Genomic DNA, 19,276 nt, shown 5'->3' on the forward strand with positions numbered 1-19,276 from the left:
ATATTCAAATTCGAATGTTAGAACAAATATTATTGTAGAAATTTGTTTTACATAATAGAATGTTGATAAGAATGAATATTCTTAAAAATTCTATTATCAAATGTTTTTTACAGTTTTAGAATGTTACATTCGAATTCAAATGTCACATTCGAATTTGAATGTCACATTCAAATTCGAATATTACATTTATAAAACACAATTGTAGACTAGAAATACTATTTCAAATTTGAATGTCACATTTGAATTCGAATTTGAATATTACACTTATAAAACACAGTATTAGACTAGAAATACTATTTCGAATTCGAATGTCACATTCAAATTCGAATGTCACATTCAAATTCGAATATTACATTTATAAAACACAGTATTAGACTAGAAATACTATTTTTTGAATTTGAATGTTACATTCAAATTCGAATGTAGCGTTCAAATTCGAATATTACATTTATAAAACACAGTATTAGACTAGAAATACTATTTTTCGAATTTGAATGTTACATTCAAATTCGAATGTAGCATTCAAATTCGAATATTACATTTATTAAACACAGTTATAAACTAGAAATACTATATTGAATTTGAATGTGACATGTTACATTTAAAAAACACAGTATTAGAATACAGCTGGGCAATAACTGAAAGATAACTTTTTACAGAACACTTAGGCCTAGATTTAGAGTTCGGCGGTAGCCGTCAAAACCAGCGTTAGAGGCTCCTAACGCTGGTTTTGGCCGCCCGCTGGTATTTGGAGTCAGTGATTAAAGGGTCTAACGCTCACTTTTCAGCCGCGACTTTTCCATACCGCAGATCCCCCTACGCCATTTGCGTAGCCTATCTTTTCAATGGGATCTTCCTAACGCCGGTATTTAGAGTCGTTTCTGCAGTGAGCGTTAGAGCTCTAACGACAAGATTCCAGCCGCCTGAAAATAGCAGGAGTTAAGAGCTTTCTGGCTAACGCCGGTTCATAAAGCTCTTAACTACTGTACCCTAAAGTACACTAACACCCATAAACTACCTATGTACCCCTAAACCGAGCTCCCCCCACATCGCCGCCACTCGATTAAAATTTTTAACCCCTAATCTGCCGACCGCCACCTACGTTATACTTATGTACCCCTAATCTGCTGCCCCTAACACCGCCGACCCCTGTATTATATCTATTAACCCCTAACTTGCCCCCCACAACGTCGCCGCAAGCTACTTAAAATAATTAACCCCTAATCTTCCGACCGCAAATCGCCGCCACCTACGTTATCCCTATGTACCCCTAATCTGCTACCCCTAACATCGCCGACCCCTATGTTATATTTATTAACCCCTAATCTGCCCCCCTCAACGTCGCCGACACCTACCTTCAATTATTAACCCCTAATCTGCCGACCGGAGCTCACCGCTATTCTAATAAATGTATTAACCCCTAAAGCTAAGTCTAACCCTAACACTAACACCCCCCTAAGTTAAATATAATTTTTATCTAACGAAATAAATTAACTCTTATTAAATAAATAATTCCTATTTAAAGCTAAATACTTACCTGTAAAATACATCCTAATATAGCTACAATATAAATTATAATTATATTATAGCTATTTTAGGATTAATATTTATTTTACAGGCAACTTTGTAATTATTTTAACCAGGTACAATAGCTATTAAATAGTTAAGAACTATTTAATAGTTACCTAGTTAAAATAATAACAAATTTACCTGTAAAATAAATCCTAACTTAAGATATAATTAAACCTAACACTACCCTATCAATAAAATAATTAAATAAACTACCTACAATTAACCTAACACTACACTATCAATAAATTAATTAAACACAATTGCTACAAATAAATACAATTAAATAAACTATCTAAAGTACAAAAAATAAAAAAGAACTAAGTTACAGAAAATAATAAAATATTTACAAACATAAGAAAAATATTAAAACAATTTTAAACTAATTACACCTACTCTAAGCCCCCTAATAAAATAACAAAGCCCCCCAAAATAAAAAATTCCCTACCCTATTCTAAAATACAAATATTACAAGCTCTTTTACCTTACCAGCCCTGAACAGGGCCCTGTGCGGGGCATGCCCCAAGAATTTCAGCTCTTTTGCCTGTAAAAAAAAACATACAATACCCCCCCCCCAACATTACAACCCACCACCCACATACCCCTAATCTAACCCAAACCCCCCTTAAATAAACCTAACACTACCCCCCTGATGATCTTCCTACCTTGTCTTCACCATGCCAGGTTCACCGATCCGTCCTGGCTCCAAGATCTTCATCCAACCCAAGCGGGGGCTAGACATCCACTGAAGAAGTCCAGAAGAGGGTCCAAAGTCTTCCTCCTATCCGGCAAGAAGAGGACATCCGGACCGGCAAACATCTTCTCCAAGCGGCATCTTCTATCTTCTTCCATCCGATGACGACCGGCTCCATCTTGAAGACCTCCAGCGCGGATCCATCCTCTTCTTCCGACGACTAGACGACGAATGACGGTTCCTTTAAGGGACGTCATCCAAGATGGCGTCCCTCGAATTCCGATTGGCTGATAGGATTCTATCAGCCAATCGGAATTAAGGTAGGAATTTTCTGATTGGCTGATGGAATCAGCCAATCAGAATATAGTTCAATCCGATTGGCTGATCCAATCAGCCAATCAGATTGAGCTCGCATTCTATTGGCTGATCGGAACAGCCAATAGAATGCGAGCTCAATCTGATTGGCTGATTGGATCAGCCAATCGGATTGAACTATATTCTGATTGGCTGATTCCATCAGCCAATCAGAAAATTCCTACCTTAATTCCGATTGGCTGATAGAATCCTATCAGCCAATCGGAATTCGAGGGACGCCATCTTGGATGACGTCCCTTAAAGGAACCGTCATTCGTCGTCTAGTCGTCGGAAGAAGAGGATGGATCCGCGCTGGAGGTCTTCAAGATGGAGCCGGTCGTCATCGGATGGAAGAAGATAGAAGATGCCGCTTGGAGAAGATGTTTGCCGGTCCGGATGTCCTCTTCTTGCCGGATAGGAGGAAGACTTTGGACCCTCTTCTGGACTTCTTCAGTGGATGTCTAGCCCCCGCTTGGGTTGGATGAAGATCTTGGAGCCAGGACGGATCGGTGAACCTGGCATGGTGAAGACAAGGTAGGAAGATCATCAGGGGGGTAGTGTTAGGTTTATTTAAGGGGGGTTTGGGTTAGATTAGGGGTATGTGGGTGGTGGGTTGTAATGTTGGGGGGGGGGGTATTGTATGTTTTTTTTTTACAGGCAAAAGAGCTGAAATCCTTGGGGCATGCCCCGCAAAGGGCCCTGTTCAGGGCTGGTAAGGTAAAAGAGCTTGTAATATTTGTATTTTAGAATAGGGTAGGGAATTTTTTATTTTGGGGGGCTTTGTTATTTTATTAGGGGGCTTAGAGTAGGTGTAATTAGTTTAAAATTGTTGTAATATTTTTCTTATGTTTGTAAATATTTTATTATTTTCTGTAACTTAGTTCTTTTTTATTTTTTGTACTTTAGATAGTTTATTTAATTGTATTTATTTGTAGCAATTGTGTTTAATTATTTTATTGATAGGGTAGTGTTAGGTTTAATTATATCTTAGGTTAGGATTTATTTTACAGGTAAATTTGTTATTATTTTAACTAGGTAACTATTAAATAGTTCTTAACTATTTAATAGCTATTGTACCTGGTTAAAATAATTACAAAGTTGCCTGTAAAATAAATATTAATCCTAAAATAGCTATAATATAATTATAATTTATATTGTAGCTATATTAGGATTTATTTTACAGGTAAGTATTTAGCTTTAAATAGGAATCATTTATTTAATAAGAGTTAATTTATTTCGTTAGATAAAAATTATATTTAACTTAGGGGGGTGTTAGTGTTAGGGTTAGACTTAGCTTTAGGGGTTAATACATTTATTAGAATAGCGGTGAGCTCCGGTCGGCAGATTAGGGGTTAATAATTGAAGGTAGGTGTCGGCGATGTTAGGGAGGGCAGATTAGGGGTTAATACTATTTATGATAGGGTTAGTGAGGCGGATTAGGGGTTAATAAATTTATTATAGTAGCGCTCAGGTCCGGTCGGCAGATTAGGGGTTAATAAGTGTAGGCAGGTGTCGGCGACGTTGTGGGGGGCAGATTAGGGGTTAATAAATATAACATAGGGGTCGGCGATGTTAGGGCAGCAGATTAGGGGTACATAGGGATAACGTAGGTGGCGGCGGTTTACGGAGCGGCAGATTAGGGGTTAAAAGTGTAATGCAGGGGTCAGCGATAGCGGGGGCGGCAGATTAGGGGTTAATAAGTGTAAGGTTAGGGGTGTTTAGACTCGGGGTACATGTTAGAGTGTTAGGTGCAGACGTAGGAAGTGTTTCCCCATAGGAAACAATGGGGCTGCGTTAAGAGCTGAACGCTGCTTTTTTGCAGGTGTTAGGTTTTTTTTCAGCTCAAACAGCCCCATTGTTTCCTATGGGAGAATCGTGCACAAGCACGTTTTTGATGCCGGCCGCGTCCGTAAGCAACTCTGGTATCGAGAGTTGCATTTGCGGTAAATATGCTCTACGCTCCTTTTTTGGAGCCTAACGCAGCATTTGTTTGAACTCTCGATACCAGAGTTAAATTTATGGTGCGGCCAGAAAAAAACCCGCGGAGCGTTAACAGCCCTTTTACCGCCGAACTCTAAATCTAGGCCTTAGTCTGGTGAGCTGAGGAAATTTTGAGGTAAAATATCTTCCTTTTTTACATGGAGATGTTTAGGTGATATTTTCCTGTCAGCTTTTTACAGTTATACTGCATCGCTTTCAAGTGATTTAGCATAAAAGTATTATGTCCCTTTAAGCTAAGTTATCATGATTACATTCTAAATGAATTCAATTGATACCATGTTATAGATATTTCTGAGCAATTGCAGCCATCTTTTCATGTTGTCACTGTAGCAGACTTCTTTCTTCATTTAATAAAGAGTGGTAATTATATATATTTGCACACACACACACACACACACACATATATATATATATATATATATATATATATATATATATATATATATATATATAATATTTTGTTTATGGTATGTAACATTAATGTGTTTTGAACTTTGTTACCAAATCAAAAGCAGCTGATAATAAACATGTTGTAACCCAGGTGAATATGTTTATTTTATGTTGCTGCCAATTTTGCACTACTCAAACCAATCACTGTGTAGAATAGAGACATACAGGAGATAAATTATTTTGAGTTACAGCCCCTCAGGGGAGAGTGGAACAATTGCATTCTCAGAGGTGTTACAGCAAAAGTACTGTAGACAAAACAATAAAATAAAATGTATCTTGCAGTTTTATATTTTTATTAAATAAGCATTTTATGAACATTTGCTTTTCATTTTAAAAGAACCTGAAAGTCTAAATGAACCTTTTGTGGTTAAGAACAAACAATTTAAAGAGACTTTTCAATTTACTTGTGTTATCAATTTTATCTTCTTTCTCTAGGTGCCCTTTGTTGAAGATTAAACAGGCTCAGTAATGCACTATTGGGAGCTAGATGGCGATTGGTGGCTACACACATATACATCTTGTCATAGGCTCACAAAATGTATTCATCTAGGTCCCAATAGTGTATTGCTGCTTTGTAGTTGACTTTAACTATGTGTTTAACTATTTTGGCTGGTTTAAACACATAGGGGCCGAATTATCAAGCTTTGAATGGAGCTTGATGTCCCTTGTTTCCAGTGAGCCGACAGGCTCGCCGGAAACAGAAGTTATGAATCAGCAGTTTAAAGAACACTGCTCCATAACTTGTCCGCCTGCTCTGAGGCGGCGAACAGAAATCAACCCGATCAAATATGATCGGGTTGATTGACACCCCCTGCTAGTGGCCGATTTGCCCCAAATCTGCAGGGGGCAGTATTGCACAAGCAGTTCTGGTGAACTGCTTGTGCAATGATAAATGCCGACAACGTATGCTGTCGGTATTTATCGATGTGCAGCGGATATAATACGCTACATTGTATCATATCCACTCGCACTTTGATAAATATGCCCCATAGAGGTCAGTCACAATCTTGCAGATATTTGTCAGAAACTGTCAGAGCTGCATGTGCTCATAAAATGCCTGAGCTACTTAAAAGTATTTGAGAGATAACACTTATTGAATTTGAAAAATGCGAACGTAAACTATTGGGATTATGGATTGTGATTGTTAAAGTGAATGTCAATTTAGATGAATCGGTGCCCGGTTTTTAATAATCTTATTAAAAACAAGGGCACTTTAATTAATCAAAGTTGACATTTCACTCGTTTTCTTAAAAAACTTACCTTTTATTCCTGAAAGCCGCTCCAGCGATTCCCCCGGCCGTCGGAAGCCTCTTACGTCAGAAATGACGAATCTGGCTTCCTCTAATCACGCAACGCCGTGATTGGAGGAAGCCAGATTTGTTATTTTGGACCCGCAAAGAGGGCTTGCAACAGGCGGAGGAAGCGCTGCAGCGGCTGTCAGGATTAAAAGGTAAGTTTCTGAAGAAAACGAGTGAAATGTCATTTTTGATTAATTAAAGTGCCCTTGTTTTTAATAGGATTATTAAAAACCGATTCATCTAAATTGACCTTCACTTTAAGTAAAAAGATATTTCTGCAAAATTCTGTTCTTGTTCTGAGAAACAAAAAATAACTTTATTTCTCTATAAGCTTAAAGATCTGCTTAGCAATCAGTAAGCAATCAGTCCTTAAATGCACATTAACCATATGCTTAATCACTTGAAAATGAAACAGCATAGCTGTAAAAAGTTGACTAGACAGTATCACATGATCATCTCTATGTAAACAAGGAAGATATTTTACCTCAACATTTTCTCAGCTCACCATAGTAATTTGTGAGCAGTTATACTTTAGCTATGTTTTACTGCCATCTGCATAGTGCATATAAATTGGTAGTAAAGTAATATTAAATGAAATGACTTTCTGATGCATTCAAATGGTGCTCTGACAAAATGCAGAAAGACTTTTGGCAGAAGGACATTTGGCAGACGGACATTTGGCCGACAGACATTTGGCTGACAGACAGAAAGCTAAAGAATGTTCCGATTTCGGCCGAGGGCAGATGCGTTACCAGAGTGCTCTGTTCTAATCACAGCCTCGGGCGCCGCAACTGCCTCTGGGAACCTTACCATGGGTCCTAGGCCGCACGTTTTGTAATTCTCTGTCTGGGAAACTATCTATCTATCAAATCTATCTATTTATCTATCAAATCTATCTATCTATCGTATCTATCAAATGTATCTATTGCATCTATTGATCTATCTATCTAATCTATGTATCTATCTATCTATCTATCTATCAAATCTATCTATCTTGTGCCGGACTGTTATCTGACAGCCACTTGTGTTTCGGCCAAATGTCCGTCAGCCAAATGTCCGTCGGCCAAGTGTCCGTCGGCCAAGTGTCCGTCGGCCAAAAGTCCGGCCACGATTCAAATAGCGTAGGATGCTTACAATATTTTTGCAAGGCTCTTCTAATGGAATTTAATAGAACCAATTGTGCCTTGATTGAACTTTGGTCCAATGCAATAAAGGTAAAAAAAAAAAAACTCCAGATGCAAAAATGCATTTAAATGTATTACTGAAAAAATAGTCTTGTGCTAGTTGATAGAAAGTTCTGGATGAAGTCCTTGATTTCATTTCTACACACAGGCATATGAAGTTTTCATGCTTGAATTTACCCATCTGCAACAAGATTATCAAATTAATATAAATTCTTCTTACAGTTTACACTTTAGGGGCCACCAACTGAATCAGTGATCAGAGGCACCTCATATGAATGAGTGATAACTTTTGTACGCATGAAGTGCATAGTGCTATTGGACTTCAAAATTATTATATTAAATTCAATTCTTCATATTAAAAATGTACTACTTTATATAATGAATTATTGACAAGTATTGATTGCAAGATATGCAGCATTCTTTGTCCGCATTCAGTTTAAAACAGTATTTATATTGTTTTGTGCACATACAGTTACACGGTTATAGGTACAATTAAAAGGTTACACAGTTATTGGCTACAAATAAGGTTACTGTTACTGTCTTAAAATTGCTTTCATTTTGGAGGGAAAGCAAGACTTTGTAAAGGGGACATAATGGCAATAAGGAGATCATTTCTGAAATACTCTTCTGTGCATTATTTTTCAAGTTAAGTGACATATATGAAGATCAGTATCTGTATTTATGGAACTAATTTTGGTTCCTGATTTATTTATATCATGCTTAAAGATTGACAAATTATTTAACTGTTTTTTCTGTTTTTCCTCTTTGAAATACATTTTGTATGAGATTTTATATATATATATATATATATATATATATATATATATATATATATATATATATATATATATATATATATATATACACACTGTATATATGTATACTGTATATATATCTATATATATATATTTTTTTTTTAAGTTGCACAGTTGTTTCATTAAAATTATTTTGCTCTCAACAATTTGCCAACATTTTTCTTAATAATCCATTATTATTTTTATATTATTATTTTTTTTGTGTGTGATTAGCTGTTGAATATTATAAGGCAAAACAGTCACACACTAAAATATGGAAATTTGCAGACAGATCAAACTGCTGTTGAGCTCTAGGAAATACTGCAGAATTATTGTCCAATGCAATTACATTTTTTTAACACTTCATCTGCTAAACTGGCATTTTATTTCAGTATTAAATAGTAGAAGAATGGCTAACTGCAAGATAAAATGTTGGCTGACACGTTATAATGAAGTCTGATGTGAATTTATGTCTTTAACTTTGTAAGGGTTAAGAGTGGTATTTTGGAAAACTATTATAGATATTATGCTCTTTGCTAGATTGACAATCATGTTATAATTGCAGTAAGTAAAACTACATAAATGAATGCTTAAGAAAACAGGAAGAGTCCAGCCCACACCAACCATATTATTAGATAACCTCTGTGGTAAAAATACTCCTCTTCTCTAATTAGCTTTGCTCTGGCATTATTTAATTAGCTTACAAATGCAATGGTTCATTTACCTGCCAGAAATAGACTCGTTGATTTAAGGCACATACATTTCCACTTGGACCTATATAGCTCTAGAGAAAAATGCTAGAGGCAGGATTTTAACTTTACCAGTTATTGTAGTTTCTGTCTTTAATACATTTTAGCAAATGTCAATCTAGGTTGTGTAATCAAGAAACATACCTAGTGTCATTGGCCAAAATTTCACTCAGTTTTATAAAAGACATTCAATTGGGCTGATTTATCCCCCTTGTTTCCGGCGAGCTTTCAGGCTTGCCGGAAATAGAAATTTTCAGGCTCGCCGGAAAGAGAAATTACGAAGCAGCGGTCTAAAGTCCGCTGCTCTATAACTTGTACGCCTGCTCTGGGGCGCGGACAGAAATAAACCCGATCAAATACGATCGAGTTGATTGACAGGGGTGGCATTGCAACGGTAGTTCACAAGAACTGCTGGTGCAATGATAAATGTCGACAGCGTATGCTGTCGGCTTTTATCGATGTGCAGCGGACATGATACGCTACATCATATCATGTCCGCTTGCACTATGTTAAATATACCTCAATGTCTCATCAGTCCATTGCTATTAGTGTTTATGAACACCCTGTACCTTATTAAAGTATTATTTTTTAAATTTTAAACAATATAGTGTTCTTTTTTCAGTGCAGCAATTGATGAGTGCTATGTGTGAATTTTGCCACAATTGTTCTTAAAGGGATATACTGTAAAACCCAATTTTATGATTCAGATAGAACATGCAATTTTAGGCAACCTTCTAATTTTCTCCTATCTTTATTTGAAAAAACAGAAATGTAAAGCTTAGGAGCCAGCCCATTTTAGGTTCAGCACCCTGGGTAGCGCTTGCTGATTAGTGGCTACATTTAGCAAATTTAAAATTAGAAGTGAATTGTAAACTTTTTTTAAATTGTATTCTCTATCTGAATAAGGAAAGAAAACAATTGGCTTTCATGTCCATTTAAAGTCTTTTTTTTATCATACATATATTTTTATATACATGTATAGTTTATAACATTAGATAAGTAATCAATTGCAATTTTTTCTTTAAAGGCTTGATTTGCACATTGGACTAACAATTACTTTAAAACCCTGGTGACTATTTTATTTAATCGTTATGTAATCTCCCTTGATTGATAGCTAGGACTATCTGTAAATAGGTTTGTGCACTATTCTAAGCAATCACAGCTGTACGTACCTGGTCTAGACAATTTGCTGCGTTTTGCTTTCAGCCTTTCTAGGGAACAATAAAGTAAAACATTATTATCAAAATGTGCGCAATCTTTTTATTTGCACACTTTCTGAGTCACGAGCTCCTAATGAGCATGTGCACAATTCACAATATATATGTATATGCATTTTGTGATTTACTGATGGCTGTCACATAATGTAGGGGGATGGATAATTGAATTAGCTGCCAGAAAACATAAAACTATTTATTTGAAATTCAGACTAAGTGATCTTGAATTGTATTTTTATTATACATTTGTTGATTATGCAATTCTACTACATTTAATAGTCGTTTAATAGACAAGCCCAATTTGTACAGCAAAAGCAAACAAAATAAATTATGAGTATCTATTTTGATGTTGTTTCACCTGTATCTCTATCTGGAATGGCTTAGGAGTATAATTTTGACTAAGGCTCCTATTTGTTAAATAGCAAATGTTCAAGGTTCTCAGCCAGGCAACCTGTCAACCTGCATTCTGGGCTAGCAAGATGGCATTTAGACTAGGGTTGCCACCTCTTTTATGAGTTACACATGCTGCAGGCTGTGTCGAGGGGAACATGAATTGCATCCTTGGACAGCACACAAATAGTGACCCTCAACAGCACTATTCATGTTCCTCCCTGCATACTCTGCAGCATGTGTAACTCATAAGTGTCCAGGAAAACATGACCGAGGTAGCAACCCTAATTTTGACCCATCCCTGCTTCCACAACCATTTGTGTAAGAGCAGGGCTTGTGCTTGTCAATCATTCCAGATGAATCTTACCTGGATGATTTAACTCCAAAAGCTTAAGAAGCAATGGTCTCAAGACCACTGCTTCTTAACTTCAGTTTCAGGCTTGCATGAGACTAGAAAATCTGTACCTACACTTAGTTGTTGTTGTTGTTTTTTTTAAAATAATCAGTAGCTTGTGCTTGCAGACTATTTTCACTAGTCTTGACAATTTCTAATGTGAGAACAGTCTAAATATTACATGTTAGTAGGTATGGTGAGCTGTTCTGGGAGTGGCTGTAATTAATTAAACAAACACACTCATAAGGAAATTTAGTGAACTGTTTTCAAGAAAAACTTGTAGAGTTAAAGGGACATGAAACCCACATTTTTTCTTTCATGATTTAGAAAGAGAATGCAATTTTAAACATCTTTCTAATTTACTTCTAATATCTAATTTGTTTTATTCTCTTGATATTCTTTGCTGAAAAGCATATCTAGATATGCTCAGTAGCTGCTGATTGGTTACTGCACATAGAAGCCTCATGTGATTGGCTCACCCATGTGCATTGCTTTTTCTTCAACTAAGGATATCTAAAAAATGAAGCAAAATAAATAATAGAAGTAAATTGTAATGTTGTTTAAATTTGTATTCTCTGTCTGAATCATGAAAGAAAGATTTTGGGTTTAGTGTCCCTTTAATGTTCTAGGTCCTATTTGATATAAATAGTTTTTTTCTCTGACCTAAACAATCACTAGAAATTGGAAGGCAAATTTCACCATATTTAAAGGGATATTAAAACAACTTTGCACAACTACAAAACAATAGTAACTACTCACTATCAGGTAGATTATGAGTTTTGCATTCATGTTTTAACACTGAAAAAATGGCCATTTCAGCATTAAAACAGCAACGCAGCCATTACGAGTCTTGTCGGTATAGCTGCAGCCTTTTAACCTGTAACGCAGCGTCAGTCCCGCACTTAAAAACTGAAGTTTTTGCGTGGGATTTCCATAGCTTTGGTATTACAAGTTTTGTGGTAAGGCTAAAATGCTTGTGGTATAGCCTATACCGACAAGATCCATACCGCCTTCTGAGACCAGTAGTTATGGGTTTTGCGCAACAAAAGTGTTACATAAAACTCATAACTAAAGTGTTACAAAGTACACTAACACCCATAAACTACATAATAACCCTTAAACCGACACCCACTTGCCTCGCAAACACTATTTAAATATTATTAACCCCTAATCTGCCATTCACCCACATCGCCCCCACAATAATAAAGTTATTAACCCCTATTCCGCCGCTCCCCGACACCCACACCACTATAATAAACCTATTAACCCTTAAACCGCAAACCCCCCGCAATAAAATATACTAAATTAAACTTTTAACCCCTAAACCGAAAGCCCCCCACATTGCAATAAACTAATTTAAACTAGTAACCCCTAAACCTAAAACCCCCCTAACTTTATATTAAAATTACAATTTCCATATCTTAAATGAAATGAAAACTTACCTGTTAAATTAAAAAAAACTAAGTTTAAACTAACAATTAAACTAATATAACTATTAAACTAAAATTAAACTAACTACCAATTAAAGAAAAACTAAAATACACATTAAAAAAATCCTAACACTACTATAAAAATTACAAAGTATCTACACAAGTATTTACAGAAAATAAAAAATACTAAATTACAAAAAATAACAAACACTAAATTACGAAAAATAACAAACTTTATCAAAAAATAAAAAATAATTACACCTAATCTAAAAAAATAAAAAAGCCCACCCATAATAAAAAAACCCTAGCCTACAATAAACTACCAAGAACCCTTAAAAGGGCCTTTTCTGGGGCATTGCCCCAAAGAAATCAGCTCTTTTACCTGTAAAAAACACACAAAGACCCCCCAACAGTAAAAACCACCACCAAACCAACCCCCCAAGATAATAAAACTAACTCTAACAAAAACCTAAGCTACCCATTGCCCTGAATAGTGCATTTGTATGGGCATTGCCCTTAAAATGGCATTCAGCTCTTTTGCTTGCCCTGAAAAGGGCATTCAGCTCTTTTAAGAAAAGCCCAAACCCTAAACTAAAAAAAAAACCACACAAAAAGTTTAAGAAAACCTAACACTAACCCCCAAAGATTCACTTACAATTTCTGAAGTCCGGACATCCAGGCAGCGAGAAGTCTTCATCCAGGCAGCGAGGTCTTCATCCATCCAGGCGGCGTCTTCTATCTTCATCCAGACGGCATCTTCTATCTTCATCCCGGTGTCGTCTTCTATCTTCATCCCGGCAGCGCGGAGCAGGTCCATCCTGTAGACATCTGGTGCAGAGCATCAACTTCATACGGAAAATCAAATCAGCCAATTGGATGTGAGCTAGTGAAATTCTATTGGCTGTTCAAAACAGCCAATAAGATGTAGGATCAGGACTTCTGAAATTTTATTGGCTGATTTGAACAGCCAATAGAATTTCAGAAGCTCTCATCCTTTTGGCTGTTTTGAACAGCCAATAGAATTTCACTAGCTCTCATCCAATTGGCTGATTTGATTATCCAAAATTAAATCAGCCAATAGGAATGCAAGGGTCGCCATTTTGAAAAGGCTCCCTTGCATTGAAGATTCAGTATACGGCGGCGAGCATATGAAGAGTATGCTCCGCGCTGGATGTCTTCAGGATGGACTTGCTCCGCGCCGCCGGGATGAAGCTAGAAGTTGCCGCCTGGATGAAGATAGAAGACGCCGTCTGGATGGATGAAGGCCTTGCCAGCTGGATGTCCGGACTTCAGAATCTGTAAGTGGATCTTCGGGGGTTAGTGTTTTTTTTTACTTTTTTTTTTATTATTTTTTTAACTTTTTTTGGGTGTGTTTTTTTTTAGTTTAGAGTTTGGGCTTTTCTTAAAAGTGCTGAATGCCCTTTTCAGAGCAAGCAAAAGAGCTGAATGCTCATTTAAGGACAATGCCCATACAGATGCCCTTTTCAGGGCAATGGGTAGCTTAGTTTTTTGTTACAGTTAGGTTTATTATTTTGGGGGGTTGGTTGAGTGGTTGTTTTTACTGTTGGGGGGTCTTTGTGGTTTTTTTTACAAGTAAAAGTTCTGATTTCTTTGGGGCAATGCCCCAGAAAAGGCCCTTTTAAGGGCTATTGGTAGTTTATTGTAGGCTATGTTTTTTTTATTTTGGGTGGGCTTTTTTATTTGTATAGGGCTATTAGATTAGGTGTAATTATTTTTTATTTTTGATAATTTCGTTTGTTATTTTTCGTAATTTAGTATTTTTTGGTAATTAGATACTTTGTAATTTTTATAGTAGTGTTATGATTTTTTTAATGTGTGTTTTAGTTTTCTTTAATTGGTAGTTAGTTTAATTTTAGTTTAATAGTTATATAAGTTTAATTGTAAGTTTAAATTTCAGTTTTTTTAATTTGACAGGTAAGTTTTTTAATTTAATTTGAGATAGGGAACTAGTCATTTTAATATAAAGTTAGGGGGGCGTTAGGTTTAGGGGTTACTAGTTTAAATTTGTTTATTGCGATGTGGGGGGCTTTCGGTTTAGGGGTTAATAGGCTTATTTTGTGGCGGCGGTGGCGGGGAGAGGTGGAATAGGGGTTAATGAATTTTCATAGTGGCGGTGATGTAGGGGCAGCAGATTAGCGGTGTTTAGACGTGGTTTTTATGTTAGGGTGTTAGGTTTAAACGTAACTTTTTTTTCCACACTAACATCAATGGGGCTGCATTACGGAGCTTTTCATTCCGCGATTGATGTCTATGGGGAAAGCGTACACGAGCATGTCAAAACATCACTTGAATTGTATGCGGTATGGAGCTTATCGCCACTATATCGGACGCACAAGGCGGCTGTTTGAAAACTTGTAATGGCATTGCAATGGAGGGTGAAATAACACAACTTATGTTGCGTTTTCGCACCACGTTGCGCCCATAACTTGTAATCTACCTGTATGTTATTGCATTTCATCATGTTCCTACAGCTCTTTTCAAATCAGTTTTTCTGTTTTAGAAGCTTAAAGGAGCTAGATACTGAAGCTCCGCCTCTTCATACTGGGCACCTTGGAGCTCAGGTATTCTCACAGCCTTTGACAGAAGCAGTGCACACTCACATTTCAGTAATACTGGCCACTTTTTTACAGCTGTATCATGTGAGCTTTACATTTTTTATTTTTCTCCACAGTTTTACAGTTACACAAAATATGTTTTAAAAAGCACTCAATATAAATATATTGCAATGCGGCAGCTGCAAACTGTATCGTTCCAGCTTTGAATCATGCACCCTACGGAAGCACATTATACAGTTGTCTGCAAGTTGACAACCTCATTGATATGTAAATACACACTAATTCTGTCACAGGCTGGGAGAATACTTGAGCTCCAAGATGGCGGCGCCAAGTATGAAGAGGCGGAGCTTCAGTATCTGGCACCTATATGAAATTAAATAGACAAACTGATTTGAAAAGAGCTGCAAGAACAGGATGAAATGCAATAACATGGTGAGTAGTTACTATTCTTTTGTAGCTGTGCACAGCAGTTTAATGTCCCTTTAAAGAGACAGCAAACACGTTGAGATTTTTATATAAAATGTTTAGTTATGTGTAAAAAAACATCTTTGAGATATACTTTCACAATTTATTTTCCCACTTTTTATGTAATGAAGCTTTGAAAACTGTAGATTCCCTAATTCTCAGAGCTGGAAATATACCCTGTTGACAACTTAAGGCTAACCCTGCTACATATATTTGCCTAATTGGATTTAGCTGCGAACAGCTGCAAAACAATTCATTGCATATTGACTTAATAGATGGGGCTTATCTTGTTGTCTGCATACTCAAGCCCTCCAAAAAAAGGCAAGTGATGGGTGGAGTATGGGTATGTTTTTAAACAAAGGATGCCAAGAGAATAAAGTACATTTTTATAATAGAAGTAAATTGGAAAGTTGTTTAAAATGGCATGCTCTATTTGAATCATAAAATTTAAAGGGACAGTCTACAATATAATTGTTATTGTTATAAAAGATAGATAATCCCATTATTACCCATTCCCCACTTTTGCACAGAAAACAGTTATATTAATATACTTTTTACCTATGTGATTACTTTGTATATAAGCCTCTGCAAACAGCCCCCTGATCACATGGCATTTTATTTATTATCTATTGACTTGCATTTAATACTGTGTTGTGCTAACTCTTAAATAATTCCCCGGTCGTGAACACAATGTTATCTATATGGCCCACATGAACTAGCCGTCTCCTGTTGTGAAAAGCAAATACAACAGCATGTGATAAGAGGCTGTCAATAGAGCCTTTGAAACAGGCAGAAATTTAGAGGTTTAAATGTTATAAAGTATATTAATATAACAATGTTGGTTGTGCAAAGCTGGGGAATGGGTAGTAAAGGCATTGGGGCATATGTATCAAGCTCCGAATGGAGCTTGATGCCCCGTGTTTCTGGCGAGCCTGCAGGCTCGCCAGAAACAGCAGTTATGAAGCAGCGGTCACAAAGACCGCTGCTCCATAACCTGTCCGCCTGCTCTGAGCAGGCGGACACACATCGCCGGAAATCAACCCGATCGAGTACGATCGAGTTGATTGACACCCCCTGCTGGCGGCCTATTGCCCGCGAGTCTGCAGGGGGCGGCGTTGCACCAGCAGCTCTTGTGAGCTGCTGGTGCAATGCTGAATACGGCAAGCGTATTGCTCGCCGTATTCAGCGAGGTCTGTCGGACCTGATCCACACTGTCGGATCAGGTCCTACAGACCTTCATAACTAGAGGCCATTGTCTATCTTTTTAAACAATAACAATTTTTGTGTAGACTGTTCCTTTAAGTTCATCTTTAATGTCTCTTTAAGCATGTTACTATTAATTAAATTATATGTGTTTCTTGTCCCTTTAACCACTTACAAGTCTGGCGTAGGTATTATGTTTTCAGGCTGGTTAAGCTGTTGCATACACTTTACCTCTGGTCATATTGAAGTCTGAGGCCTTCCACTAAAAGTTGTAAAATTTTATTAGAAAAATAACGCATAATAAATTAGTCAAAATAAAATACAGTGATGATTTTTATTGTTACTTATCCTGTATTTTAATTTATTTTTCTACAGCCACATACATGTCAACAAATAAGAAAATGAAAAGAATAAACATTTGATTTCATCCTAGTGTCACAATTAGTACCAGATGTGAGGCCTAGTGAATCTGTCTGCATTTATTTCAAATATGATTACATAAATGGCAGCTATACTGTTAGAAAGTTAAAACAAATTGTAGAAGCAACATAAAACTGATTTACAGAACCTTTTTTATTCTGCTTTAGGTGTCTTCACAAAAATACAATAGAGGCTATAAAGTTATTCCTCATAGTAAAATGAATTTTATGAAGTAAAACGATCATGGGAATTTTTATTCTCACAGGTTTACTATTTATGGTTTTATAAGTCTTTATTTTCATTGCTCTATCTTTGTAGGTGTTTTATGAACGGGCAGATATGGCCATCGGCTCCCTGACAATCAATGAGGAGCGTTCTGAGATCATTGACTTTTCGGTTCCGTTTGTGGAGACAGGAATAAGCGTAATGGTGTCAAGAAGCAATGGCACGGTGTCTCCATCAGCATTTCTAGGTAATTCTAAAATATTATTATTCTGACAAGTTTCTTAAGGAGACAAAAATGATGTAACATTATCTTTATAATTATAAATCAATATTACTAAATCTACTGCTGTCATACTCTGTATATATCACACTTCACTGCTATTCCAGAAATATCACCTGATGCTTCTATAATTGATGCTTTTGTGACTATACATACAAATTAAAACATAAGCTGCATTTATAATAAGCTGGAAAATGTAAGTATCTGAGAGACTTTATTATTAATTAGACAAATTCAGACAAATTTAATGGATTTTTTTTTAAATGCAATGTTTATGTTCTCTACCAATCACAAACAAGCCATAGTCGTGTGCTGTCTATGGGTTAGAGTTGTAAAATGGATTTGTTCCAAGTTATTGAAATAACTTACTGACTTTAAAGGGACAATCTACTTGAAAATTGTTATTGTATAAAAGATAGTTAATTCTTTTTACCCATTCCCCAGTTTTGAATAAACAACACAATTATATTAATATACTCTTTACCTCTGTGATTACCTTGTATCTAAGCATCGGCAGATTATCCTCTTAGCTCACTTCTTTTGACAGACTTAAATTGTAGCCAATCAGTGCTGATTAATGAAAGTTTAATTTTAGTTTGACTTTCCCTTTTAAGTTCTTTGGATTCTTTTTACTATCTCAGATGGTCTTTTTGTGGTCTGGGTTATAAGTATCTGGAGTTGTTGGTGTTCTGTATCTATATGCACCTCCCAGTCTGCTTGTAATACTGTATGATATGCAAAAGATTTTACATCACACAGGTGGAGTTTCTCATGAGAAATGCGCTTTTTTTTTCACTTAAAGGGACATGAAAATCTGTTTTCTTTATAATTCAGATAGAGCATATAATTTAAACAACTTTCCAATGTATTTATATTGTCTAATGTGCTTCATTCTCTTGGTATCCTTTGTTTGAGGAGCATCAATGCACTACTGAGAGCTAGCTTAAAGGGACAGTCTAGTCAGAATTTAACTTTCATCATGATATATATATATATATATAGGTCATGTAATTTAAAACAAGTTTCCAAATTTGCTTTGTTCTCTTGGTATTCTTTGCTGAAAGCTAAATTTAGGTAGGCTCTTATGTAAATGTCTAAACCCTTTAAGGCCACCTTTTATCTCAGTGGATTTAGACAGTTTTTAACAGCTAGACAGCTCTAGTTCATTTGTGTTATATAGATAACATTGTGCTCACTCCTCTGGAGTTTTTTATGAGTCAGCAATGACTGGCAAAAATGCATGTCTGTCAAAAAGAACTGAGATAAGTGACAGTCTGCACAGGCTTAGATACAAGGTAATCACAGAGGCACTGTGATTACCTTGTATCTAAGACTGTCCTTTTAACACATCTGGTGAGCAAATTACAAGAGTCGTACCTTAGTTGCCACCAGTCAGCAGCTAGTTCTGAGTAATGCTTTGCTGCTCCTGAGCCTACCTAGCTTTTCAACAGAGAAAGATACCAAGGCAACAAACAAATTACACAATTGGAGTAAATTGGAAAGTTGTTTACAATTGTATGCTCTGTTTAAAACATGAAAGTTTAAATTTGACTTTACTGTTTATTTAACACTATTTGTCCTTGTAG

General features: G+C 36.2%; 1 protein-coding gene across 1 annotated transcript in view; it reads left to right on the plus strand.

Moving 5' to 3' along the window:
* The window catches only part of GRIN2D (glutamate ionotropic receptor NMDA type subunit 2D), a 666,498-nt gene that overhangs the window by 294,122 nt on the left and 353,100 nt on the right, over positions 1 to 19,276 (plus strand). The window contains 1 exon segment of the mRNA XM_053690671.1: positions 17,504 to 17,657. Within this exon segment, the coding sequence (XP_053546646.1) occupies positions 17,504 to 17,657 (154 nt within the window).

The sequence above is a fragment of the Bombina bombina genome, chromosome 8 (genome assembly GCF_027579735.1).
Source record: "Bombina bombina isolate aBomBom1 chromosome 8, aBomBom1.pri, whole genome shotgun sequence".
In the NCBI taxonomy this organism is placed as follows: domain Eukaryota; kingdom Metazoa; phylum Chordata; class Amphibia; order Anura; family Bombinatoridae; genus Bombina; species Bombina bombina.